Source organism: Synchiropus splendidus, chromosome 9 (genome assembly GCF_027744825.2).
Source record: "Synchiropus splendidus isolate RoL2022-P1 chromosome 9, RoL_Sspl_1.0, whole genome shotgun sequence".
Taxonomy (NCBI): Eukaryota; Metazoa; Chordata; class Actinopteri; order Syngnathiformes; family Callionymidae; genus Synchiropus; species Synchiropus splendidus.
Window position 1 is genome coordinate 3,671,111 of NC_071342.1, and position 27,118 is coordinate 3,698,228.

At 42.0% G+C, this 27,118-nt stretch overlaps 1 protein-coding gene across 1 annotated transcript; it reads left to right on the top strand.

The window, feature by feature from the left end:
• Window positions 1–17,362: 17,362 nt before the first annotated feature.
• Window positions 17,363–22,377, top strand: ankrd1a (ankyrin repeat domain 1a (cardiac muscle)). The gene is made up of 9 exons (XM_053875203.1): window positions 17,363–17,429; window positions 18,380–18,547; window positions 18,911–19,039; window positions 19,154–19,261; window positions 19,352–19,450; window positions 20,216–20,314; window positions 20,794–20,892; window positions 21,105–21,203; window positions 21,291–22,377. The coding sequence occupies exons 1-9, from the start codon at window positions 17,403–17,405 to the stop codon at window positions 21,381–21,383; spliced, it is 921 nt and encodes a 306-aa protein (XP_053731178.1). The 5' UTR covers window positions 17,363–17,402; the 3' UTR covers window positions 21,384–22,377.
• Window positions 22,378–27,118: the final 4,741 nt, after the last annotated feature.

Sequence of the window (27,118 nt, forward strand, 5' to 3'; positions counted from 1 at the left end):
ACCCTTGACGGCAATATTTGTGAGCAAATGTCAGTGTTTGACTTCATCTCAAGGTTGGAATTAATGTGAAGACAGACATGCTGTGTACAGGGGCATGCAAAAGAAGACTGAAGTGATTGGTCGAATTTGTGGGAAAGTTGTGGTGAATTGCATTGCATCATAGACCCTGCAGGGCTTGGTTAAAATAACGTTAATATTTGGCTTGAATGATTTGTGGTCATCTTCCCCACATCATGGAGGTCCTGTTCCTGGCACTATTTTAGGAATCAAAGTTTGTTGATTTACATTTTGCGTGGACTCTATTTTTTCTAACTCAAGGGGGTCACCAACCTTTATAATCAAAAGAGCCAATTCCTTCGCTTTCCTACCAAAGAAGAAAAGTCTGCAGCCACAAAAGATAATACAGCACATAAATGATGTTCCAGTTTCAGTGCAGTGCACATAATTAATTGTGCATATGGAACTAAGTACAGTTCAGTGCATTTGTAATGGCAAACAAACTGGTCATTGCCTTCTTTCCTTGATAATTGCAGCTATATTTCTATTATTCTATATTTGTTTTTGTTATAACTACACTGCAAAAAAATTGCAATTTTTACAGTAAAATATCGGCAGCTGTGGTTGCCAGAACTCTACCGTTAAATTACGGTAAAACATTTCATTCACTTACAGCAAAAAATTGTATTGATACTGTTGATTGGCCAGTTAAATCATGTGTTTAATAAAGTATTATACTGTGAAAAAAAAGTTTTACAATATTTAAAAAAAAAACAATGTTTAACCTGAAAATTTGAATGGAAAAACTGATATTTCAAATGGTAAAACATTTAATTGTAAAAACTTGTTTGTAACTATAAAATACTGAATTTATCCAGATACTATAGTTAAAAAATGCTCAACTGAATGATCAACTGTGAAAAAAAAACAGCCACAAAAATACCAAATATAGAAACTCTGTACTTGTGGAGTGGCAAGCATGAAATCTTTTAAGTGTCAGAAAGTGACATGTCACAAAACATGCATGAATGAGACCATTCTTTAAGAAATATTCAGGTTCAATATGAAACTGCTCCAATTTCAAAAACAGGTTTAGCATAACATTGATCTTACAATTTGCCAGGAACACATTTTAGAACATTACTTTTTTGAAAAAAAAAAAAAAAAATCTAATCGTAAAGTGGCATCAGTGTACATGCAGTGCATTTCTTCATAGCAAAATAAAATCATCCATAAAAATGACCAAAAGTGTCAAATCTTGCAGCATAAATCTAAATACGAATTGATTTCTCATCAGCACAGGAGTGAGTAGGACTTCCAACACTCTAACACAAATAACACCTCCTGTTAATTGCTGCAATTTTAATCTAAAACATACTCCGAACTATCAGGTTTAACGCACCTTGTGTCATAATTGCCTAAGAAGTGACCCACGTGCAGATGATTGCAGGCTGACAGAAGGCACGGACAACAAGATTAAATACATTTAATAGAAAAATCAGAATTAGTACAAACGACGAAGACAGGAACTGAAGGTGAATCAATGTCAACCTTCAAAACTAGGGAGAAGACAAAAACACTCGGATAATAACTCACGAGGTCCAGATCAACTAAAAGGACTACGTGGAGGAGAAACACTCAAACTCCCACGCAGGAAAAATATACAACAATCGTTAAATAGAAAGGTGAGTATAATAAGACTCACACACAGACTGATAATTCAATTTGAAAGAGAAGAACTAAAGCGGAGCGAATAGGAGGAAGCGGAACTAAGAAAGCGGCTGAAGAGAAATTGAAGCGCACAAAAATCTAGAAAGCTCAGGAGCAACAACAAGGAAGATAAAGTCTCGGGAGATTTACCGAATGACACGAAGTGACCATCTAGCAGCATGCAGTCTGGAACCAACGAGAAGATATCCACAGAGGAGTTGACGACGGGATGAGCTCCAGCTGCGCTGCCATTCAGCTGGATGGGACACAGGAATCGGAAACTACACGGGGTTAACAAAATGAAAGCACACAGAAAAGACAAAGAATACGAGCACAGAGTGCGGAACGTGAGACCTTGTTTAAAGTACAAAATCCGGCGCAGTTAAGTTGAACATGTGCAAACGGTACTAGACTTAAACTTAAACAACAGCTGTGGTGTGCATAATATCCAAGGTACCTTTTTTTCATCCCTCAACATCACAGGAAGGTCCACTCATGGTCAGCAAGGTCTGAGAACAGAGTGAAGACTTGACTGCATACACTTTTTTCTTCTTCTTCCACTCGACTTTGGTGCCTCTCTCACGGTTTATTGAAAAGAAACACCTTTAAGAAAATGAACAACAACCTTAGTTGGGATATGAAATGCTTTGGAGGAACTCCAAAGTGTAGACCGTAGTCCCACTGGGTAGTGTACATTAAAGCAGTAGTAACTGCCAAACGTCAGATGCAGATAGCAGATGTGAAGGAAGTGACGTGGTCGTTGACAATCTCTTTGTCAATGCTCAACATGAATGTCTCAGTGGCAAAGCAGGAGGATCCTAATAATTAATGAATAAAAAATAAAGGAAGAGAGTCATACAACTGCCAGAACTTATCATCAAGTAAAATGTTAACCCGTGTTTCAGTGGTGGGCTACAATTTACAAATGAGTGTTAGTACAGAACGCTTGCAAGTTTGGCTCAGTGTACTTACCACACACAATGAGGCAGGGTGTTGGTGGCACATTCTCCATCTGAATGTCCTCAGCAAGGCTGGTCTTCTCGATGAAATGTAACAGATGCTCGTCCTTCTCATTAAAATGAGCAGGTAAAAGAAGCACCATCTGTATGACCTCTGCTGAGCTACCAGTGGACAGACCCATTTCATTCTGAAGCTTGAGTAGAGCAATCCGAACTCCTTTGTGTTTATGTGCAACAACACGTTTAAAGAAGTGTCCACATTAGCAAGGAAAAACTCATTTAAACTCAGTCCAAAAAAACAGTCGGTTCCTGCAAATGTGCTGCCATGCCGACTTCCTTGAACAAAAATGGCCATTCTTGCCTTAACTTCTGGATGCTTGTGCCATTATTGATCTCTTTACGCTGCGTGAAATAGGTGGACTTCATCAATTTTTTCACAGCATCTGAATTGAAGTTCGTCTCCACAACAATCTTCATGTTTTCTTTTTTTTCGAGTTGACTCTCAGTCAACTTCGGCATCCAGTTGACACAGCCATATGTGTCTAGAGCACTTGCTCTTTGTTCAACAGTTATTTCAGCTGTGTCATCACCTGATGCTATTTTGCGTTTCTTTAGTGTCTTTAGTGCATCAGGTCGTTTGACATTTTCAACTCTTGACTCTTGGAGTTGCTTTACCAGGGAATGATGTCCAAGTCCAATAATATCACCATCAATTACATCTTGAAAAGATTTTGGATACCTACATACATGCCTTTTGCTATCTCTGTTGTGCTGTGTTTAGTTGGATTCTTACAAATCTTCATCATCTCAGAGACCACAATCCTTATCATTTGTCATCTTAGTCGCACACCTGGCCTTTTCTGTTTGTCTACACTCAGTACTAACTCTTCAGGAAGCTTCTGCCATGGTATTTGAAAATTGTATAAGTGGATAACACCTTCCTGGTGATGGTGATGTTGTAGCTGTGGATGTTGCTGGTGAGGTAGTGACTGAGGAGGGAAAAGAAAGGAGAGACACTGGAGAGGAACATCCAGGGGATGGAGTTGGAGTGTGTGAGTCTGTAAAAGTACAAAAAAAAGACATTTAAAATGATTAAACTTTTAACGTTTCTGTACTCTGTAAGTGTAACGAAATGTAGCATGTTAACACATTTGTAAATAGGGCTGCAAAATATTATCAAAAATGATTGCATAAATATAAATTTAAAAAGTGCTATAAGAGAGATGTGAAGTGTTGTAGTGGCAATGTTTTACACTCAGCAACCAATCTTCTGGCTTGTATGGGCTTTAACACTGGCAGCAAGTCTCCCTCGATAATGTACTCATTTGCCGTTACTGCCCCAAGTGCCTTCAAAGTATAACTTGATCAGGAAGATCAGGATGCACTGCCACTACAGTACCACTTATTCTCAGTGATTCAGCCATATCTGTTAAGACACAAAAAGACAATTTAGCATCTGGCTTTGTGATCTAGTGTGACAAGAGACTGTGTTTCAATGGGACAATGTGGGATCCATTGCTTATGTAATATGTTAAAGGCCACATGTCAATCAGTTCACTAATATGTTTGCACTCTAATCTTCTACTGCTATTTTTTACGGAGTACATGTGGTACTGTGAAATAAGTTCCGCATCATATACTCTCATCAGAAAATGAAGTGCTGAATCATCTTTAATGAGAATGAGTTGAAGAATGCTTTCACCAAACTCCACTGAATCATCATTCTTGGTGACAACAAACTGTCCTTTCCTGCAAATTATCCCATTATACTGCACATCAACAGGATTTTTTGTATTTCTTTCAGTCAAGCCAAATTGGAGGACTGCCTCTTTAACTTGCGCAGTGTAAAGATCTGAGTAAAATAGTGAGCTATCCTTTATTTGCAGGGCTAGAGGACTGAAACATTTGATTTCTGACAGAGTCAAACACAGCTTTTTGAAATTCTTCAGATGCCTTGAAGGAACTATGTCATGAACGTTTTTCCCACATACGTCCTGATGAAGCTCCTCTTTGCAAACACAGTCACTGATGAGCAACCCCTCCCCTCCTTCTCTTGACATCATGGAGCAGACCGTGATCCCTCAGTTCAGGAAGCTGAATCTTCGGAAAGCTGTGGGTCTGGACAGGGTTTCCCCTGCCATCCTGAAGCATTGTGCTACTGAGCTGGCTCCAGTGTTCACAGACATTTTCAATGCATCCTTGGTGTCCTGTCATGTTCCTGACTGTTTTAAATCCTCCAAGAAACCCAGGATCACAGGACTGAATGACTACAGACGGTCGGTGGTCATGAAGTCCTTTGAGCGCCTGGTTGTAGCCCACCTGAAAACCATCACAACTCCCCTCCTGGACTCAATGCAATTTGCCTACAGAGCCAACAAATCTGGAGATGATGCAGTGAACCAGACCCTTCATTTCAGTCTGGAGCATCTGGACTCCACTGGAAGCAATGCCGGGATCCTGTTTGTGGACTACAGCTCTGCTTTTTACACAATTCTTCCAGTTCTGCTTGAAGGCTACCTTCGCCAGCTCAACGTGCCTGACTCCCTTTGCAGGTCCATTAAAAGTCAGTGTGTGTGGCTGGGGACGACTGTCTCCGACACTCGGACCTTCAACATCGGGTCTCTTCAGATGGAGATGAGTCGGCTTACAGGAGGGAGGTGGAGAGGCTGGTGCCCTGGTGCAGCCACAACAACCTTGAGCTCAATGTCCATAAGACAGTGGAGATGATCTTGGACTTCAGGAGAATCACAGCTCCTCTGTCCCCTCTCATGTTGGCTGGTTCACCCATTCCTATTGTGGACTCCTGCTTCCTAGGAACCACCATCACAGAGGACCTCAAATGGGAGCTGACCATCAGGTCTCTCATCAGGAAGGCCCAGCAGAGAAACAAGAGTTCTTCTTGCGGCAGTTACGAAAACTACGACTGCCGACGAAGTTGCTGGTGGAGTTCTACACGGCCATCACTTCCTCTATCACCGTCTGGTACAGCAGCGCCACCACCAGGGACACCACTGGTGACACCACTGGTGACTTTGTTATCGAACCCGTGGTCTTCAATTATCCCAGCTTACCACTTCTGATTTGAATTAGCTGCACCTTTTTATCCACACTCAGCAATCACTAAATAAGCTATTAAGCCAGGACACACAGATCAAACTAGTTGAAGCTGAGCATTTTCAGTTATCCTGGATTTATTTATTCTGCTTTTATACACTAATCAGATCACACCAGCGACGCAGCACCTGCTCTGCCACACATTCGTACACAGGCATGCACACACACAAACACGCATTCCGACCTCGAGTGGTGGACCTCTTCATTAAGGAGGTTTAACTGGACCATATATGATTATCAATGTGTCTACAGACATATGGATGCATGTGTGTTTGTGTTAATCTCAATATCTTCTCAGTCTTTATGAGTTATTTCATAATGTCTCTATTAGTGCTCACACTAGAAGTGTTTATTTGAAGCTGATTACAGCTTGGGGATTTATGGAGGGGTGGGCATGTGAGCAGTGGAAGGGGTGCCAGTCAGCAGGACAGAGGCTCACTGCTCATATAAACTAATGCCATTGCAATCCCAACTGACCTGTTTCCCTGCTCATAAACCTAAGTACTAAAACTATAAATGAGATTTATTAGTATTTTTCTTTTGTACCTTGTCTAGAGGAGTTTAGCGCTCTGACCGGGTGTACAGGACATTGCTTATAGCTCTAGATTTACTTTATTTCTAGTTTGTTCATTTATGTATAACTCGTTGTATTTTGTTCTCAACGCAATTATTAAATTCATGAACCAGAGGGAAAAAAAGCAGTTAAATACATTACCGTTAAAAGCATCACTATTCGAATTTGCCCTCATTGTTAAAACAGTGCAAAAATGCCCTAGTCCATTCTTATTATTGTTATTAGTATTTATGGGAGCTCATCTTGATTAGATATACAGCGGTGTCTTTTCCCATGTTTTTATTTTGTTGTTGCCTGTTTCCTGTGTTTTCACCAGCTTAATTGCTGCGCAGCTGGACCTTCTTTACTGATCAAGCTTCGAGGATTTCTACACCCGGGTTCCAGTCTGCATGAATGCCAGATGGTTGCCTCGCGTCCAAATGGTCTTTCAAAACGTCTTCGATCCTCGCTTCTCTCGTTGCCCTGTTTTTTTCAGATTCTGTGTGTGCTTGACGGCTTTTCTCAGCCAGCCGCTCCCTTAGTTTATCTCGCTCCTTCATTTTCTGTTGTTGCTATTCGCTGTTGTTGCGCATGTTTCACAGTGTTAGTTATTTCCTTGTGTACGTGTGTGTGATTTTGATCCACCTCCGAGCGCTTTTCGTTATGTGTGCCTCATGAGTAACCTCCGAGTGCGTCTTCTGTTGTCCCCCTTAGACAGGTTTGTTATTAATCTCCTGTTTTCTGTTTTCAGGTTTTTCCCTGCCCTTGTCCGTGTTTCCTCACTCCGCGTTTGGTGTGACGTCCTCAGTTTATTGTTCCTGTTCATCTTTGTGTTTATATCATTGTATCAATAAATTGTTAAATTATCCTCATTCTTCTGAGTCGTCTGTAAACCTGCATCAATCTAGCTATTGGGTCCAAACACCCTAGACGAGCCATGACAGGCACTCCATTGAATACAGTGCCCACTTCCTCAGACCCAGCACAGCCTTTCCATGGCTAAGTTTAGTCCCAAATGGACTCATGTCATGGTTATCTCATCAGGTAGCAACAATAACTCGAGAAGTACAGTACAAAGTCGCTGGTTAAAGTCATTCCTGAAGTGATACTTTGGTTTTATCTGTGTTCCAGGCCACTCTGGTTGGAATGGATGCTTGGAATTTTTTTTTTTTTGTTAAAGAGGCCCAATACTTTTTAAAATGATAGTGGACACCCATGGAGCACTGTACTAAATTCATTTTAGTAAAAGTCTCAGTACGTAATTATGTAAAGGAAAAAATAATGTTCGACACCTACAAAAGGTCATTGCAGCAGTGGCAGCTGATCCCTTAAGGATCACCATTAGATAATTAATAAACCACACAGAACCATGCGTTATGATATCTGACAAATGAATTAAAATATCTTCTGTGGTACATAATTATTTGCTGATTAGTTTATTCTGGTTTTGGTGCGCTATCAAATGAGAGCAATGACTAGTACATGTCAGCCAATCATCGCATGTTGTTCCACAGACCATGGAGAAGAACAGCCATATGCTTCGCAAACGATCCAATGACAAACATCATATTTTGCTGATTTGCATGTGGCAGAAACTGCCATTATCCACTCCGTCATTTAAATTTTCTCTGGCTCATAAAAAATAATGTGTGTAGTCCAACAAAGAGAAATTCAAATTTCTCTCCTACCGTCGGACTAAGCTGTTTTCATGGAGTTTGAAAGTCAGACAGAGCCACACTTAATAATTTGGTTCTCTGGACAATTGTGTAAACGTGCTCAGTGAGTGTACAGGTGCTTGTTTATGGAGTTTCCAACTTCACTGACTCGATTGAAAAGGTCTGATACATAGTTGTAATTGTAATCTATCTGTTATTATTTTTTATTCTTTGTCTGAAAAGCGGACACAGAAGGGAATAATTATGTTTGTCATGAGCATGTCCTTTGTCATTTACGTTGTACATCTTTGGATTGGAAATATAAATCATCTGTACTAGCTTCATGGCAGCAACAAGCTCAATGGCTGCATGAGTCTCTGCTGTCGTCCTTTCATGTGTGACTTGGTCCTCTGAGTTCCTGTGCCTCTGTGAGTCACACATGGAATGTGGCACAGCTGAGACCAGGGGTCCGACAGGTTTAAAAATATCCTCAAGGTCAAAGACGAGAAGTTCAAAATGAATTTCTTCAGTAGCTGATGATGTCCAACCTCAACTTCTAGGGATCAACGTTGATTGTGTGGACTGTGCAGCAAGGATCCTGCTTGTTTCATCTTATGTCAATGCAGCTGTTTTATGAGAATTTTACACTGACATGCCAGTGACTTACACACATAGATGCATTCAAAAATAGTCACAGAGCACACAAAATAGTGTCAAACAAAATAATTAAAGCCATAGCAATATATTTAATCAAATGACAAACAAGCCCAAATAGAGAACGAATGTTGTGGTTAGAATGTGTTTTGAACCATATGAACCAAGACAGTGTTCGGTTTGAGTAAGCAGATTTTAGAGTTTCACACTTTTTGACAGAACAACCTCTCTAAAATTAAATACCGCAATTTCGGGACTTTAAGCCGCTACTTTTTTCTTGTGGTCTGAGTCCTGCATATACAACAATGCAGCTAATATATGAATTTTTACAGGCTGAAATCAGATTGAGTCATAGGCGATGAAATACGAGGCTTTTTATTTACCCTTGCAGAAATCAAAATGAGCTGTTTTCCCCCATGTGTCCACAGTTCCGTCAACATACTCGATCTCATGGAAGTCTGGAATCGAGAAGCAGCTGCTGAGACCGGCAGTGTTGTCAGGACTTTGGACACGCGGCAGAAAATAACACATTTTGAGGGCTTTAATGTGAATAATAGATGTGAGACACTGTCTCAAGACAAAGTGCGTTCAGCTCAAAAGTCCGAACTTAAGTCGGGTTTTGGCCACGGTTTTGATCCCGGCAGGAGAACTGCATCTTGTCTTGGGAAACAGGCAGGGGGTGAACTTCTTGTCTCAGACTACTCAGCGCTAAATGCCAGAGGCGCTGAATGCCGGAAACTACGTGTACAGTGCGTCTCCACATAAACAAAAAAGATGCCGGGCAGTAAGGGGTCTGATCACCATCTGGGCAGACAAACATTGTTCAAAAACAACTTTGAAAACTCCCTGAACACTGAGGCGTGCAGCTGGGAGCTGCTGGAGAAGGAAGATCACCAGACTTTCCATTGACCATCTCTGATGTCTGGATTTGTACTTCACTGATTAAAACCTATTAGTAAGTAGTCAGTCAGTAATCTTTCTTACCGTGAGCAGCGTGGATGAATCAAGACGCTCCATATTATGCGTCTTGTTTACGCTATTTCCTCACTCTCGATGCAGGACCCCGTTTTCAAAACTAGTTTTGAAAAGTGTTTTTAAGCTAGTGCACCGCTGACCGGTTTACAGCACTACTGAACCTGCAGCTTATAGAGAGGTGTGGCTTATGTATGAACAAGATCTATTTTCCATCTTAAGTTTAGTGGGTGCGGCTAATATTCTGGTGCAATCTGTAGTCTGGAAATTACAGTACAGATCAGGCCAGATTCAGGTGGTTTGGACACATAGAAAGGAGCATGTTGGGCAAACAACCTTTGAAATGGAAGCACTAGACAAAAGAAGGAGAGAAAGACAACTACTTCGGTAGGCAGATATAAAGAAGAGAGGGGTGACAGAGGATTTCGAGTTGCGTTAATTTTGTTGCCCATTTTTCAATTTAGTCTTGTGCCAAAATTAATTGTAAGGCCCGCGTAAAGACAACATAAGCGTCTTTGGCTGCTGAGGTGTGTTTTGTTTATTGTATATCGAGTGTACGAGAAGTTTTCAAAATGTGAGCTCCAACAGAAATAGCAACATACTCATTAATTTTGTCAGACAAGTTAGGTCACTAACGTGTGATACGAGGAGAAAGTAAACAAACGAAAGAGTAGGCCTATGTTGTCCGATCCCCCATTATTTTTTAAGTAATGCCATTCAATTCCTGCTTTGGTTTCCTGGGACTCTATATGCACTTCATCTTCCAACTTCATTTCAGGTCAGCGACAGAGCCCCCTCGGTTTGAAGGGATAATTTCAAGTGATGAACGGCAAGTGCCCTCGGTCTTAGAAGTGTTGACACACTACACATGTGAACACACAAAACCGAGTGTTACAGCCAGAAACGAGTGAGAATTGGGACAGGCCCTTAATTTTGTCACATTTACTCATTCGGATATCATTTTTGTTCATCATGTTTTAGTCCTCTAAAAGTCACAGTTCAGTCTTCAAAAACTCAATTTATTTTAGTCAAGTTTTAGTCAAAAACGACTGAAAAATAATAATAAGAAAATAATAATAATAAATAATCAGAAATGGAAAGCAGCCAATCAAGGAGCGAAGACGAATTTTGACATTTATTGAATTGGTGATGATAAAAATGTCACGTTCCACACTCTCTTATTCTTTGTCTGTTCTGCATGCTTTTATTTTGTTAACCCCTGTAGTTTCCTTTTCCTTTGTCCCATCCAGCTTAATGGCAGCGCAGCTCAGAATCAGAATCAGAATCAAATTTATTGCCATGGTCAGTGAGCTCATCTTGTCATCAACATCTGTGGATATCACCTCGCGAGCTCCAGACTGCTGGCTGCTAGATGGTCACTTTGTGTCATTCGGTAAATCTCCCAAGACTTATAGTCCTTGTTGTTCTTCTGAATTTTCTAGATTCCAGCGCACGCTTGAATTTCTCTTCAGCCGTCCTTAAACTCACTTTTCATTTATCGATTTGGTAGATTTTGTGTGACTTTGAGTCTTCTCCTCCACATCGCGCTTTTAGTTGATTGGACCTCGTGAATTAATAACCAAGCGTATTTGAGTTCTCCCTGTTTTTTCAAGGTTGAATCTAGTTCACCTCTCTTTTGTTGCAGATTTTTCCCTAGTCCCTCTGTGTATTTCCTGGTTTGTGTTTTGACTCCGGCACCTTCAGTTCCTCCGGCACCTTCGTCGTTTGTACTCACTGTAACTTGTCTATCAAATTTATTAACTTAATCTCATTGTTCGTGCCTTCTATCAACCTGCAATCATCTGCACCTGGGTCAATCCTTGGGCAATTATGACAAAAAATGCTTGCCGTCTTCACCTTCATTTTTTTCGTCTGGATGCGGGACTTTATTTCCACAAGCCATAAACATCAGTCATGATGCTTTTATCGTCAAAAACATGACATGTCCATCTCTGATGTGTTGTCTGCTTGCTCCAATGTTTCGCCTTTGTTTTAATACGTTTGGTCACATGAGAGTTCTTTAAAGATGGATCATTATTCTGAAGGCATGGCGACCCTCAGACATCCATTTGATGAATTTGTATAAGACCCCGTGGAAGGTAGGTCATCGATAACAATGAGAGGCGGAGGGTAAGGGTAAAGGTAAGTTCACACCGAATGTGACTTCCGCAAGCGACACGACTGATTTGCATACAAAGTCAATGGAGTTGGGAGATTGACGGCGATCAGCGGCGACCAACATGGCCGCGACACTACTGAAGTGTGCGACGCTACGCGATTTGAACTACATACGGTGATTTCGGCTACTCAAGACGACACGACTGGGCTACTGCGACAGTCGCAGTAGTTCAATTTTTTGAACTACTGCGACCAGTTGCGGTGCATTGACCAATCAGAGAACAGGTCCGCGAGTGACATGTCCCGGAGGAGGCGAAGCTAATAGCTGCAGTTGTTTACATGCAGACTTTCCGCCATCCTGTCGTGAGTGGCACAAATTGTGCATTTTTTTTATTTCCACCGGAACATAAATATGAAGAATCTTGTCCGGAGGAAAAGTTTGCCACAACGGTGGCGTTCCCGGTGAGTTGAAACCTTTATTGACCTAAGTTATATTCGCCGAAACGCAATGTCCACCGAGTTTACGAGGCGAATGTACTGCTGCGACTGTAGAAACTATGAACGTATGGTGATGGGATAAATAAGTACTGTTCCTGATTTAATTTAATTCAGAAGACACGGCCTGAGGGGTAGAGTTCATATGAGGGGAGGATGATGACCGAGGAGCGGAGTGGTCAGCGGCATCTACGGTAGTGCTGTGAAGTGAGCGTTCTTCGCCCTCCTCTCTCTTCTGGAGCCCTTCATCTCCAAGAAAGACCTCGGCTAACATGACTGGAGAGGCAGCAGCAGCAGCAAGGTAGGTTTGTACATTCATTTAGTGGGGACATTCTGAATACTAAATAAATATATAAATATAAAAGCGTATGTAGCTTTCTGTATTGCTTTTTTCTGTATAGCTTGTACAATAATGTAATCACGCTGTGCTGTCATTAAGGAGAGGAGGAGGATAGATCCACTCATGATGTTGGTGATGATGAGGAGGAGGATGGACCTTCCTCTGCCTCATCTGGTGCTGCTGCGTCTCCTCCACCTGCCACTGGCGCCTCCTCATCCACTGCTGCTCCTGATGTATGTAGAAATAACATTTTCTAGCATTATTCTATTTTTTTTATTAAATGTGATTGTTCTACATCATTCAAGCACTCTCATAGTGACATGACTTGCTTTAGGTTAACCATTGCTGTCCTATACAGATTTTATTTATTAGTACTCATCACTATGGCATGTAATTGAACTCAACTTTCATTATGTGCAGGACACCGAAGGAAGAGAGCAATGGAGGAAGGGGTCACCGGATGCTGAGACTGAGCTCAAACATCTACATGTACTCCCTCCACAAACCCAGCTCAGAAGAAGGGACAGTTTTCAAGGTCCTCGTTCCTTCCAGGTTCCACATAAATTTAAAATGTACATGCTACTTTACCAAGCAAAACAACAGCTGACTGAAATTTGGATCATTTGGACCCTTCATTTATTTTCTTTGTAGCCACAGTCTCATTAAAGAACCGGACGCCGCCCCACTTCCTCCGCCTCTCTTGACCCTCGTCCCTCCAGGGAAGATCCTTCAAAACACACCTACGTAGTTCACTTCAAGTTTGACTGTGATTCGGTGTGTATTGAATGAGTATAAATGAATGAGTTATTTTAATTTTGCAAATGAAGAGTTTGACAATGAACATTTCTTTTTGTGGAAATGGCTTCACAGAAAAAAATAAAATCAAAAGCACTTTGCAAAATGTCAACAAATTGAGTTGAACACAGCTTTGTTTTATTGCAGAGATGAATTATTCATGGAAGGACCTATGCTTTCTTAAAATAGGTGGGTGACTCTTGAACGAGCAGTTGTGGTGCACTGATAACTGTTTTTTCCACAAAGGAGAAGCCTCATCTGCAACAAAAACATATGCGGTCGGTGGCCGTGGTCCTCTGGTCAGCTCCTGGAAGTGGACGGTCACACTGAAGCAGTTGGTGATGAGTCTCCTGTTACCGAATATATGCAAAATATAAAACATGGATATGTAAACATACAGTATATATGTTGGTGATAATTTAACAAAGTATATATAAACCATACAACAGTATATCAACTCACAGGATAAATAGTTTGATCACAATGCATTTAACTGTTGCATTAATTGATTAACACAAAGTGGCGCTAACTGACAAGACTCAAAGAAAATATAAATATTGCTTCAAATACTCTAGTTTTCGTGTACAAATTATTGACGATGACAGATTACGTATCTCTGAAAATTACTTCAAGCATACAGCAGATACGACCGCGAAGTTCATGAATTGATGACAGTTCAGAAAGACTTGGACACAAGTCGCCGTACATAACTACACATCGAGTTGCTTACCGAGGACAGACCGCGGGCACTTGATGTCCTGTATTCGGCCACTGATCCGGACCAACAGGTCGTCCAACTAGCGGCGGTTCCGCCTGAAGTACCGCTCGAAGCGGCCGTATCCCGGTGACGCTGCTGGAGGAGGAAGTTAAATTCACCAGTTTGAGCGGCTCTGGCGAGTGCCACGAAGCGAGAAACGTCTCTTTTTCCATGTATTCATTTAATGAGTAGCGAGCACCGACTCCGCCATCTTCAATCCACCTTCCACTACAACTTGAGACCACGCCCCCCGGCGACTGACTACTTTGGCGACGTGTTTGAACCGGACAGGTGGCAACTAATCACAACCTGAGCAAGCTACCTGCTACTGACGACTGGCGCTACTGCGACTGAAAAGTCGCGTTCGGTGTGAACGTACCTTAAGGCAAGCTGGGAGGGCTGGTTGCGACTGACTTCAGGAGGGACTGTTGAGATTGACAGCTGAAGAGTTGATCACCTCCAGAGGTCCGGTGAGCCTGGTGCTTAGTTTACAGGTCTTGTGAGACACTTAACCTGCCGCAGATAGAAACTTGGACAAGACATGATGAGCCACATCAAGGACAGCAAACTTGTGTACACTACTGGGGCTTACTCATTGTTTTTGTCCTGAACAATCATGCTAGATCAACTGGGCTGTATGCATGTTGGGGAATCAGATTGTTATAAAAGGTGTTACAACACAAAATGTATTTGAAGCGGTACGCCATACATGTATTGAATAGTTATAAATATTGACTGCTTCTCAGGATATGTAGATGTTTTACTCATGTAGTTGCTTGTTTTTTGTACAACGATCATATAAAAGTTTATGTCTGGGGCATACTTCTTGATTGATCTACATTGATGTTGAACTTACATATGTATGGTAGTGCGGGGAATTTCCATCTGAGAAAGGCAAACAAATGGCTTGCACCTACAATGTGGTGCTTAGTGTTTGAACGAGCCAGTCAAGACTGATTTGTAACTTACTTCACATAACGTCCCAGATTCAATGTAAGTTGTCAGTAATTCTGGGGTCCATCACCAGTAATAGGCTGTTGAGATATAATGAAACAGTGTCCTGATTGTCACAGCTCGGTGGGAGGTGCTCTTCGCTTAAAAATTATGTGGGGTTTTGTTGAAAGGCTTAATCAAATCGTTTCAACTATTTGATTGATTTTTGAACATGTAGAAGCCTTTAAAAGTCAGGACACTGTTTCCTGAGGCCTTGTTTGTCCATCACCAGCCACCAGTGAAGAATAAGAGCAACCATATTTCTTATCAAGGTGCTGTAGAATATGTCCTTTTATAGCTGTTGTCTTGAAGCGCAGTGATTGTTTTATTTCTGGACTCTAAAAGCATCACTCTCACGCCAAGTGGGCACAAGATGCTGTCCAGATCATGCGCTACATCCTCTTCATCTTTTTCTCTGTTTTTAAGCCCATGTTATCAGACATATTAGCTGATGAGCAGAAAGATTTGACCCACCACACGCTGTTGGAAAAGATAGTAACAGCCTATTTTTGGCATAATGACTGTTGATGTGGCTCAAGATTCAAGAAAACAAATGTCATTGCTTTTTCAATAGTGTGAAGCGATGCAAAATGGGTGGTCGATTTAAAAAAATTTTTTAATTTGAAATCTGTTCAGCATCAGACGTCTTCATATATACAACATTGCAACCAGGCAGTGTCGTCCAACTTCAAACCACTGAGGACTTCCATTCACTCTCCAAAGATATTGCCTACCTAGTGAAGCCTACCAGCCCAGTGGCTGGACTTGAGGAACTGTAATGATTGTACAAAATCATTTTTGCCCTTCTAGTTATTTAATTACAACATTGTTGTTTTTTAGATGAGTTAGAGCACCTTAACCACATTTACCAGTTGGATTGAACTGCCTGTCAAGATAAGGCCTGATCTAATGGCTCTCTTACCACCACTCATGATTGGCAGCACGAGACGTTTGGACTATTTATGGCCAAACATTTCTTTTGATGATGTCACTGCATTTCTGAGGTGCCATGCCTGGAGTGATGAAATGCTGCCTCAGATAGGCTTTCAAAAACAGGAGCATTCACTCTGGAGAATAAAAGAATAAAGTCACACAGGAATTGATATGACTCGCCGCATCCACTAGGACTAGGACACTTGAGAGCATCCACATGTTGCACCATGACTAAATTAAGTTTCCATAGTTTCTGTTTTTAATACTCACCCCAATCCTCTGTCCACTGCAGATTAAAACAGAACCAGAGAATAGTGAAAGACAGATATCTACAGTGTCTGAATGATTTCAGCACATTCCACAGTCAATGCGAAGATAAAATGCACCTACTCTGGACTCCCATGAAAGCTGAATGAAAACACCTGCCATGCTGTCTATCTGGATTCATCTTCTCTGAGACGAGAAATAAACTATCCCACAACTGATAAGAATATGACTCTGTCCCCCAAAGCCAATCCTATGTCTAAATATTACTGTCGTTATTATTATTGCAGTTAGTGTATCTCTATTCAAGCAAAATTAAATTAGAACGCATTAAAAAACTCATTAGCTGTAAACGGTACACTTCTTTCCTCCTTTCCTCCTCCTGGTGAATTGCCATTTGAGCCAATCGTTTAGAAATTACATGGATGCATGAGACAAAAACTCCATGGTTGGAGCCATTGGTATTTTGCTTTTTGTCATTTCCTTTTTCAAAGAGGCAAAAACCAGGTCAATATTATTCTCACTTTGTTTTGGTGGAGATACTTGATCAATTTGCAGTAGAAATGACCAACAAATGAGAATAACAAATGCGCCTGAGAAAAGAACCAAGGTAGGATTTCCCAAACACCACCACTCCTCAGTCCAGGAGGAAAATATCTGAAAATATAACCGTCTCCTTGCTGGCTCACACTCAAATTTGACCTGTTGAAAAACTAATATAGGATCAATTATTTATTTTACTGAGCAGACTCAGATTCACAACATTAAATGAAAATGTTGACTGTGCATCCCTGAACCATAGTCTGCAGCAGGATTTATAAACTGCAGAGCAACGCCTCTTCTCGCACGTCTGTGGGGTCATCATGACCCAGAATAAACAGCAGCAGCTAAACTGAGCAACACTGACTGGTGGGAGGGTGATGTCGCTCGCACACGAGCAAGGAAATACGATCACTGTGACTGACAGATACTTTTTTGCTGAAGGGTTGCAGGGGAATATAAAAGTAGGAGTCAACACTTTGACGCAGACGCAGCAAAAGCATCATACTGAACCTTTCGTGGATTAAACCCAGAACCCTCGAGCTGAGGAAGCATGGGACTAAACAGTGTTGAAGAGCTGGTGAGTGAAGTTATTCTTAAGGTCTCTTTGGGTTATGATTTACCTTCTTTTCTTTTTATAGATTAATAATTATTGTATTGACGAGAAGACTTTTATAATTGGTGTTTAAAAGATGGATAAATCACAACAAATCACAAGATAATAGGAAAAATTTCTCGTTCCTAACAAGAAGACTAATTGTATGATCAATCTTTTTATCCGAATAAAAAGACATCTCAATCAAATGATGATGTTTCTGACAGTATTTTTGTATTTATTTATTCTCACTCCGACCATGGTTAGGGAACACCAACCCGCAGGGTGATATCACTGTACTCTTTCAGAACTTAATGCTGACGACAGTCGAGAGTTTTTTTTTATGACGTTTTGGAACGGAAGCAACGTACTAATCTAATATTTAATAGAATTTCTCAATAATAATCACCAAAGTTGTCAACATTGTGACACAAAGTCAATTTTAAATTACTTACTAAATAATTAAAGATGACGAGAGAGCAAAACTAACAGAAATAGCTACATGAAAAGCTCACCCAGTGGGACATTTTGTCAAATAAGGGCCGCTAGTGACCTGCACATTAAGAGGCCCTGAATTATCACAATATTTCGAATATCCATACATTCCTCCATCTATCCATTTTCCACAGCTAAACCAAAGCAGCTTGGTTTAAGACTCAGATCTACTGGAGAAATACTGAGTAGTTCAATAGACAGACCCCAGTGTGTCCTGAATCTGACACCATTAACTGTCTTTTCTTAATGTGGAATAATAGCTTGTGTTAGGGTTAGATCAGGGGTCAGGGGTCTTCTAAGTGAATTCTAGGTGAATGTAGGACCATAGGGCCACAAGGAAACTTTTCTATCTTACTTTTCTATCCCTTAACTTAACCCCCAACCTCATCGTCAGAAGAGCCAAAAAGCAGCACCCTGAACGTCTTGTTTTCTCTTCGAAGGTAACCGGTAAGAGGTCAGGTGGCAAAGAAGCCAATGATTTCCCTGGTGGCGTGTACGAAGCGGCAGTCAATCAGGAGAAGCAAGATGATCTGTACTCCCACATGGAGTTGGCAGAAGGTGGATCGGAGGACAGCGATCACGAAGAAGTCAGCGTCACTGCACTTAATGTAAGAATCTCAATGTGACATCATATCCGCTGTTCAGTTTTAAAGAATGATGACGTTTTTGACATTGAATGAGGTTCACACAGGTATAAGACCTGTGTTCCTGCCATTTGGCAGTTAGCTGGAGAACTCAACATGTTTGATACCAAGACCAGACTGAATAGAAAATAAACTATTAGTTCATGATTCACCTGGGTAAAATGACAGCTGACAGCAGACCTGTACTTCTGTATTCAATGGGATTTTGTCTCTGTATGCCCTGGTCTCGACACGGGTTTGGACACGAGTGCGCACTAACACTAGTCTACTTAATCTTAATATAAACCCTTGATTAAAAGGCTTCCACAATTGTACTTGTCTCTGCAGACGGATAAAAGTGGGCGACTCAGACTGGACACAGTTGATGACTTGTTCAGCATCCTTCAGCTGAGGCAGAGGAGGAGAGAGAGGAAGAAGCCTGTCAACAAAAAACAACATCCAGTAGTGGAGATAGTGGCAAGTACTACAATGCAGGAACACACGCTGTAGTAGTATTGTGGTCACAAAGATACCAGAGTGCTCAGAGTCAGAATCTCGATATCATCTTCTCCGTCACTGTTTGTGCTACAGCCGGAGCTGGTGGATGCGGATTCATTCTTGAGAGCAGCGTCGGAGAACAAAATCGTGGTAGTGGAGAAGTACCTCTGCGATGGAGGGAACCCCAATGTTGCAGACAATGTAAGTCTGGTTCTCCCCATCCACCTTCCCGCAGCACCCCCTTTCCGATGCTACTGAATGTTTAGTTAAATAACAAAAAATGATGATCAGTTCCAGAGAACAGCTCTGCACAAGGCATCGTTCGGAGGTCATGTGGAGATCATGAAGAGACTGTTGGATTTCGGAGCAAAGATCGAGAAGACCGATAAGGTAAATGGGTCATTTAATTCGACAGGTGCAGCACTTGAACAGGTGTGCTACTTTATTTAGGAATGTCAAAGAAACCTCAAATTAATTTTAAATCAAGAGTGCCACCTGCTGAGTGCTTAACATGAGGACACTGTCTCAAGACTCAATAGGTCATCACTTGCTTTGTTCCTGCCTAGATTACTACTTATTCAACCCTGCACAAGTCCTCTTATTCAAGAGGTTTCTAGATCAGAAGAGTATGACCTTATTATCAACTTGCTGACAGGATACCTTCCACTACCAACCTCAAGGTTATGATGGTTAGCAGCTTGTTGCCTTTTAATAATGATGATCTAATCCCTGTATACACAGTTTTTTTTTGTACATTTTATCAACTAATGTAATAGTGAGGCCTACTAATAATTACTCAGTTTATGTCACCCGCACTGGGAGGAGGGCAGGCTTTATTACATAACTCCAACCTGTCTAGAAAACTGGCCTACTTATGTAGGTTCAAGGTTATTTTCCCCACTATGATAATTGATTAATAATAAATTAATTGCTCAACAATTTCCTCATCATTGTCCACCCTCCAGTCTGATGATACTGATGTCTTCTTGTAACTTAACAAGTCTTTCAATTCACCAATAAAACACTTTGATAAAGAGAATGAAGACTAAAAGCTAATATGGCAGAAAGCATCCTTAGTGCTGACTTGGCTCTAAATACTGGCTGAGGCCACTGGGCATATCACGGTTCCAATTTATCCATGAGCCTTTCTTTCAGCTGGAGGCCACAGCGGTCCACTGGGCCTGCAGAGGAGGAAGTCGGCCAGCCTTGCAGCTTCTCCTGGACCAGGGAGCCAAGCTCACATCCAGGGACAAGGTCTGGCCACAGACGCCGCCTGAAAGTATTGTATCAGTACATCAGTGTTTGAGCCCACGTTGCTAAGAATGACCAACATGATGGCGACATTTCTGTGAAAATGCCCCAGCAAAGGTGTGACGTTCAGATAAAATATCTGAAGAGGAAGGAAGGAGGAAAACAGAATTTAGTAGCTGCAGATGTAACAAGTGTTATAATGGTCACAGATCATGCACGCGTTGTAGTTCACTATAGATCCAGCAGAGGGAGGCAAAGGTCCAAGAATAAATCCAGACAGTTGGACAGTCTCTACCAGAGATGGGATTTGTGGCTGCCAAAGTGGCAGCTGATGAAGATTTATAATAGATATTAAATGGCATGCTTTTTTTAAATCATCTTATACTCTTATACTATTTTTTTAATCTTCTTATACTCCTCATATTTTATTTATATTTACATTGCGATGCGTTCTACAGAAGCCACTGTCACTGTCTCCACAGCTTCACAGCACGCCCCTGCATGTTGCCGTACGGACGGGTCACTGTGAGTGTGCCGAGCACCTGATTCACTGTGGAGCTGATGTTAATGCCAGAGACAGAGTGAGAACCAAACCGCAACATCATCAACGTCATCATGATCACAGTATCATCATCAACGTTATCTCTGTCCCTTTCATCATCATCATCATCATACTTAATAATATACTGTACTAATTGGTCATAACATTATGTCCAGTGGCTGAGCAAATGAAACTATGACAGGTGGGAAGTGGTAAAAATATCACCACTCATGTGTCTTCTTTTGGTGTCAGGATGGAGACACCCCCATGCATGATGCTGTACGGATTAACCGCTTCAAAATGATCAAGCTGCTGATGATGTATGGAGCCAGCCTCAACACCAAGAACTCAGTAAGTTTAGCACTTCCTCTCATAAGAGCAGAACCTAGTCTGAGCCCAATAACGCATAAATGAAACTGTTATTGTGCTCTTTTGCAGGATGGAAAAACTCCAATGGAGACCTTGTATTCATGGCAGAATGGCGCCAAGAGCCTCCTGTTCACTGTCAGTGAGGAGAAGTCTTGCTATTAAAGGGCGCAGTTGAGCCTTCAGAAAAAGAATTGAGGACCAGGAGAAGCAGTCGGTAGGTTCTCTTCATCCAGTCAGGCTGGTGGGACAGAGACTCATCAGGTTTAAGTATCTGTCGACGACTGCCCGGGTTAAAATGCTCCTAAATCCATTACCGATATATATCCAGATGCAACGTAGTGATCAAATCTGAATATAGATTAGTTCCAGAAAACCTATCGTCAAGTATTGCCGGACAATCTGGACTGAGCTGGTGAGCCATTTCTTAAGCGTTGTGTCTGTGTTGAGATGTCTCACCAAGAGAACATATTTACTGACCAATTTTTTATTGTTTTAAGATGCAAAGAGGCAGCTTTGCCGCACCTATTGAATTTCACACTGCTAATGCTGCAGTCGGCTGTATAACAATTCTTGCTTCATGATTTCAGTGCTACTAGTGGTTGAGGTAAATTCAGAGCCAAGACAATCAAGGTCAAGGGGTCAATCAAGACTTGGCATGTCATGTCAGATGACATTATATGTCATGACTTTGGTTGTTTTCCAAATTTTAATAACAAATATATTTTACTATGGTGTAAATTTGAAAGAAAGACCAGATATTAGTGATATTAGGAACAAGAATATGAGAAAAGTGAATTTAGCTTTGTCAATACAGTCAACTTCAGATTTATACACGAGTACTTAAAGCCATCTCGCTGAAGTCATCCAAAGTCATCTTCTGTATTTGTCCAATCTTCAATTCCCATAGAAAAAGCAGTTGTTCGGTCTTGGTTCTGTTACAATATCTTTTTATCAATCAGCACCAGCGGGCAAAATGGCGTTGTGAGAATCACCACAAGATGTGACTGGTGTTGACGCAGCATGTGGTTAAGAACTGGAAAAGCAGGATGTGGCGTGGAAGGTTTTGTTTTCAAAAGATCGATGTGACTCTCTCACTTGAAGAGTAGTTAGTTGATGAACTGGGTCAAGATGGTTCTCAGAAGGTTTTGTGGAAGCAGATGTGGTGACAAATAAAGACTTTGTAATTGTTCTTGATAATGCTGTTACATTTTATTCAATAAAGACAATTTGAACTATATTTCTGTTCTATTTTATGTTGGTTCATTTTGACTCTCACTGCTGTGTAAGCGTTTTAGCCCACATTTCCGCCTCTACTTGAGTATTCTTGGAGCCCTGGGGCTGCAGCCGTGACTGGTGTCCCGGACATACAGTCTTGTCAGATTATCGCCGAGTTTGTTGGTTGTCAGTGTTCAGTCTTGATGCAAGAGCCCGCTTTAAAAACCTGCTTTAATTGACAATCACAGAGCTTTTGTGGTGGACACATGGCGTGTTACTGCATGTGATGGGTTACAGTTAGTGTACAGATGAAGCAGCTCAATTGTTCCCAGCTTCCCATGGTGCCTCTCTGAAGGAAGTCGTCATGAGCCGCGCGTCAACCTATTTACCACCATCGGCTTGACCACCTTATTTCTCTGTGACTTCTTAACATTACAAGTCGCCGTCACCTCAGATATGAACTGATGATGGACCTCCGCTATGTCTGTGACAGAATGTGGCGCTTCACAGCCAAAACTAAACATGAAAGAGTCTCGTCATGTTTAATTTACAATGAAATAGTGGAAACAAGCTGCGTAATACGGAGCGCCGCGGATTGATCCACACTGCTCTCACAACACGTTGAACACAGTGAGAGAGATTACAAATGACCGAGAAGATTTTGATCATTGATGTACAGATCCAGACGTCGGAAGTGATCATTGAATAGTTTGGTGATCTTCAGTAATTTGGGAAAAATCAGCATCTTCCTCCTTGCAGTCCTCCTCGTGCAGCTGGAGCCACATCACGAGAGTGAAAGCAATTACTGTACAGCGCAGCATTATTCATTTAAGCAAATCTGTTTGTCAATAAAATCAGGTGTTTATCAGCCTAATAAAGGCAAAAACGTAAGTTATCAAACATCCACACACATCTTGAGTCCCAGACCGCCGTGCTGCGCTTCCATTCCCGTTCCAGAGCACAATTTTCCCGCAGCTCCCATCTGCACATTTGAGTTTGAAAAGTTAGTTTTTGAACGATGTTGTCCACCTAGACAGCGATCAGACCCTTTACTGCCCGGCATTTATCATGTTTGTGTGGAGTCGCACGTAGTTTCTGGCATCTAGCACAGTCGCCTGATGCGAGAAGCTCACCTCCCGCTGAGAGTTTGCCAAGACAAAGTGCAAGTCTCCAGGGGGGATCAAGTTGTGGCCAAAACCTGACTTGCTTGTGTTCACATCTCAGACTTCTGAGCCAAAAGAGCTTTGTCTCAAGACAGAACCCGCAGTGTGAAAGGACCCTTGCTCTGGGCCTTTCACTGCTGTCTGTCCCAACAAGCTCACTATTCACATGCTGATTGTTGAATGATGTTGATGAGATTCCAGGATTGCGAGGAACTGTGTTTCTGTTTTTCTAACTGTAACTAACTAATTTTTTATGCTAAGATGGCCAACACTGGGCGGGTCTTAGTATGGGTGAACAAGGCAAACACCCCGGTCGGTATGCTAAACTGTGGCAAATAAATTACAATGCACGTCAGTTGACTTGATGGACCGGTGTGTTCATGTGCTAATTTGCCTGGATGAGTGTGTGTATTGCGTGATATGAGGTCATTTACAATTCCGCGGACTTCGACTAAATGGCGCACACATTTCTATTTACGCCACTTGATATTTCGAGGAGGATCATGGTGAAATGTATGGATTTTGAAAATACATGCACAAGAGACTTACGCCGGACACGAATCAACAAACTTTATGACACACGAGGATGTGCTTTAACCGCTATACTGCCGCTAAGTCACATGACCAGCTTTTCAGGTAAGCCTTACAGCCTTACATGTTTGGAGGATGTGGCTCTTTTTTGCAACACAGTAAAACAATGTGGCTCTTAGCCTCTGACTGATTTGCCACCCCTGCTATATATCCTTAAATAGCATGTGCGCCGTACATAAGAAGACATATTGGATCAGACCATCGCTTTGTACAGAACAATGATCCAAAAAACACTGCTGCTGGAGCATGCATGGCAGCCGAAGGGATCAACTGTGTCAAAACTCCACAGGGGTAAACAGACTTGAATGAGTGGATCTATTAAAATAAAATAAAATAAAAATAACGGTCCATTGACCTTTTATATTAAAAAAAAAAAAAAACACCATTTACACAATTTAATAATGGATAGCTTGGGAATGGAAGCTTGCAACACAAGGGTGTAGGGAAATACACCTTTAATATATCTTCCATGTGTCCGTTTACTCGTGAGAGTGACTACCAAAAACCCACAAGTTAAATCAAAAATAATTTATTCCTTGACATGGGAGTCTAATTAACCTAACAGAGATCTGGGTAAACAACTACGCCTGACTTAGCCTTAGCTCAAGTGGTGTTATGAGACTAAGGTTAGGGCCAGATAGTCTTTGGTTAGGGCCAAACACTATCTGGCCCTAACCCTTTTTATACACTTTCAGTCCATCTTGGCGTGTAGTCTCCACTGATTGGTCCAGGTCTCCTTAACATTCGACATTCCACCACGCCCTAACATCGCTCAGCAACTTGCTATTTCTCTCTGCAACTTACCAGGTCTCTCAACAACTGACTAGTTCTCTCAACAACTTACTGTGACCTGCAAAGTCTGGGATGTAACTGCCAAAAAAGCCATACAGACCTAGGAAAGAAAGCATGTCTCTCACCATCTTCGGCCTTAGATGACTCAAAATTGAGGAATGATGTTTGGTACTCAGGGTTAACCATCGGGATGACACCACTCGCCTTTTGGAAGAACACTTGCCTACCGCAACACTGCAGTTTTCTCCATGCATCACTGCTTGCTGCTGCAATAAGATCATCTACATATTGCACTAGAACAATACCCTTCATCATGTAAAAATCTGAAAAAAGTTGTCCAAGACAATGATTGTCTCGCATGTACTGTAATATATGTCTTCAATAAGCAAACACATATAAAATTCACCAGAGAAATGCAGAAATTTGCCATTTGCCAAAACAATTACTTTAAACAAACTCTCAGCGCGTTGCTCAGCGGGTGGTGAGCTTCACACCTCTGGCGACTCAGCGCTAGATGCCGGAAACTACGTGTCCTGTGCAACTCCACACAAACCTGATAAACCCCGGCAGTAAAGGGTCTGATCGCTGTCTGGGCGCACAACATCATTCAAAAACAACTTCTCAAACTCCCTGAACACTGAGGTGTGCAGCAGGGAGCTACAGCGCAGCGCAGTGCAGCGGTCTCGCGACTCGCGATGTGTGCGGGTGTTTGATAACTCACGTGTTTTCGCCTTTATTAGGCTGATAAACATCTGATTTTATTGACAAACATATTTGCTTAAATGAATAATGCCGCGCTCTTCAGAAACTATTTTCAGTGCTATGTCTCGCTTCAGTGCAGCGGTCTGCATGAGGACAGCGAAGAGGCTGATTTTCCCCAAATTACTGAAGATCATCAGACTATATTCATTGATCATTTCTGACGTCGGGATCTGAACTTCACTGATTACAACCTTCTCGATCATCAGTAATCTCTCTCGCTGTGTTCAACGTGTTGCGAGAGCAGCGTGGATCAATCCGCGGTGCTCCCGTCCCCGAGCGTAATTTTCCTGCAGCATTATTGCCCACTCAGACAGCGATCAGACCCTCTACTAGCCGGTTTTGATCATGAACTGTGCCGTCGCATCGCTGATGACACATTCACATGAACAAAGCCTCTTCAGGTATTTGCTGCCCTCGTGTGGGCGAAGTTAGAAGTGAAAACGCAGAGCGAGGCTCGCCGCGGAGCGAGGTTCGCCGTGGAGCGAGGCAGAGGTGTGAAGAATCTCAACCGGGGGGCGACTCGGATTCAGGCTCCGGAGACAGAACACTGCAGTGAGAAAGTGCCCTTACGATTTCCGCTATAGTTAGGTTGAGCAGACTCCTCCTCCCCCTTTTGCTTCTGGCATTATTCAGACCCTGTATATATCAGCATAGGTGCCTCTCTTGTCAACCAGGTTCCAAGACTGAGAGTCTCCTCAGAGACTGCAGTTCATAGTGTGTCCGTTTGGGAACCAGTCCATGACTCTGTGCGGGCCATAATAGCAGTCCCGGTCATCCCCTTCTGTTTCATTGAGAAACTGGGTGGGTGCTTGTGGGTGTGCTGAAGGTGGTCCTGTTCTCCAGTGGGGCCGGTCCTCGGTTTCCCCCTCAGGCTCATGGAGGTCCCCCTCTTTCACGTCCAGCTCCTCCTCTTGGAGGTGGTCTCCACATTTCCTGTTGTTGATTCTGTAGGGCATGTGGAAGTCTCTGATCCAATGTCCACACTGACCGCAGTTGCAACTCCCCAGTTCATGAGATTGGGCTTGGGTGAAGCCTCCTCTTTCTCCTCCAGCGGTAGTCCCTCCACGACTCATGCCTCTGCTTCTTTGATTTAACGCTTATCTTTCTTTATTTCTTTCCTACCATCAGTAGCTTTTTCCTTTCCTCAGCAAGCTGCATCTTCTAGAGTTGCTCCTGCATCCCCATCACCTTCTGTTGATTCCTGAAACCACACTGCATGGGGTGTTCAACAAAACATATGCAGCATACAAAACTCATTGTTGACCTCAGAAAGGCAGATGTTGACTCCACACTGCTGGTTGCATCACAGCAGTTTGTGAAATCCAGAAAAGACCATGAGTGATGAATTATTACACAATCACAACTCAGAGCAAT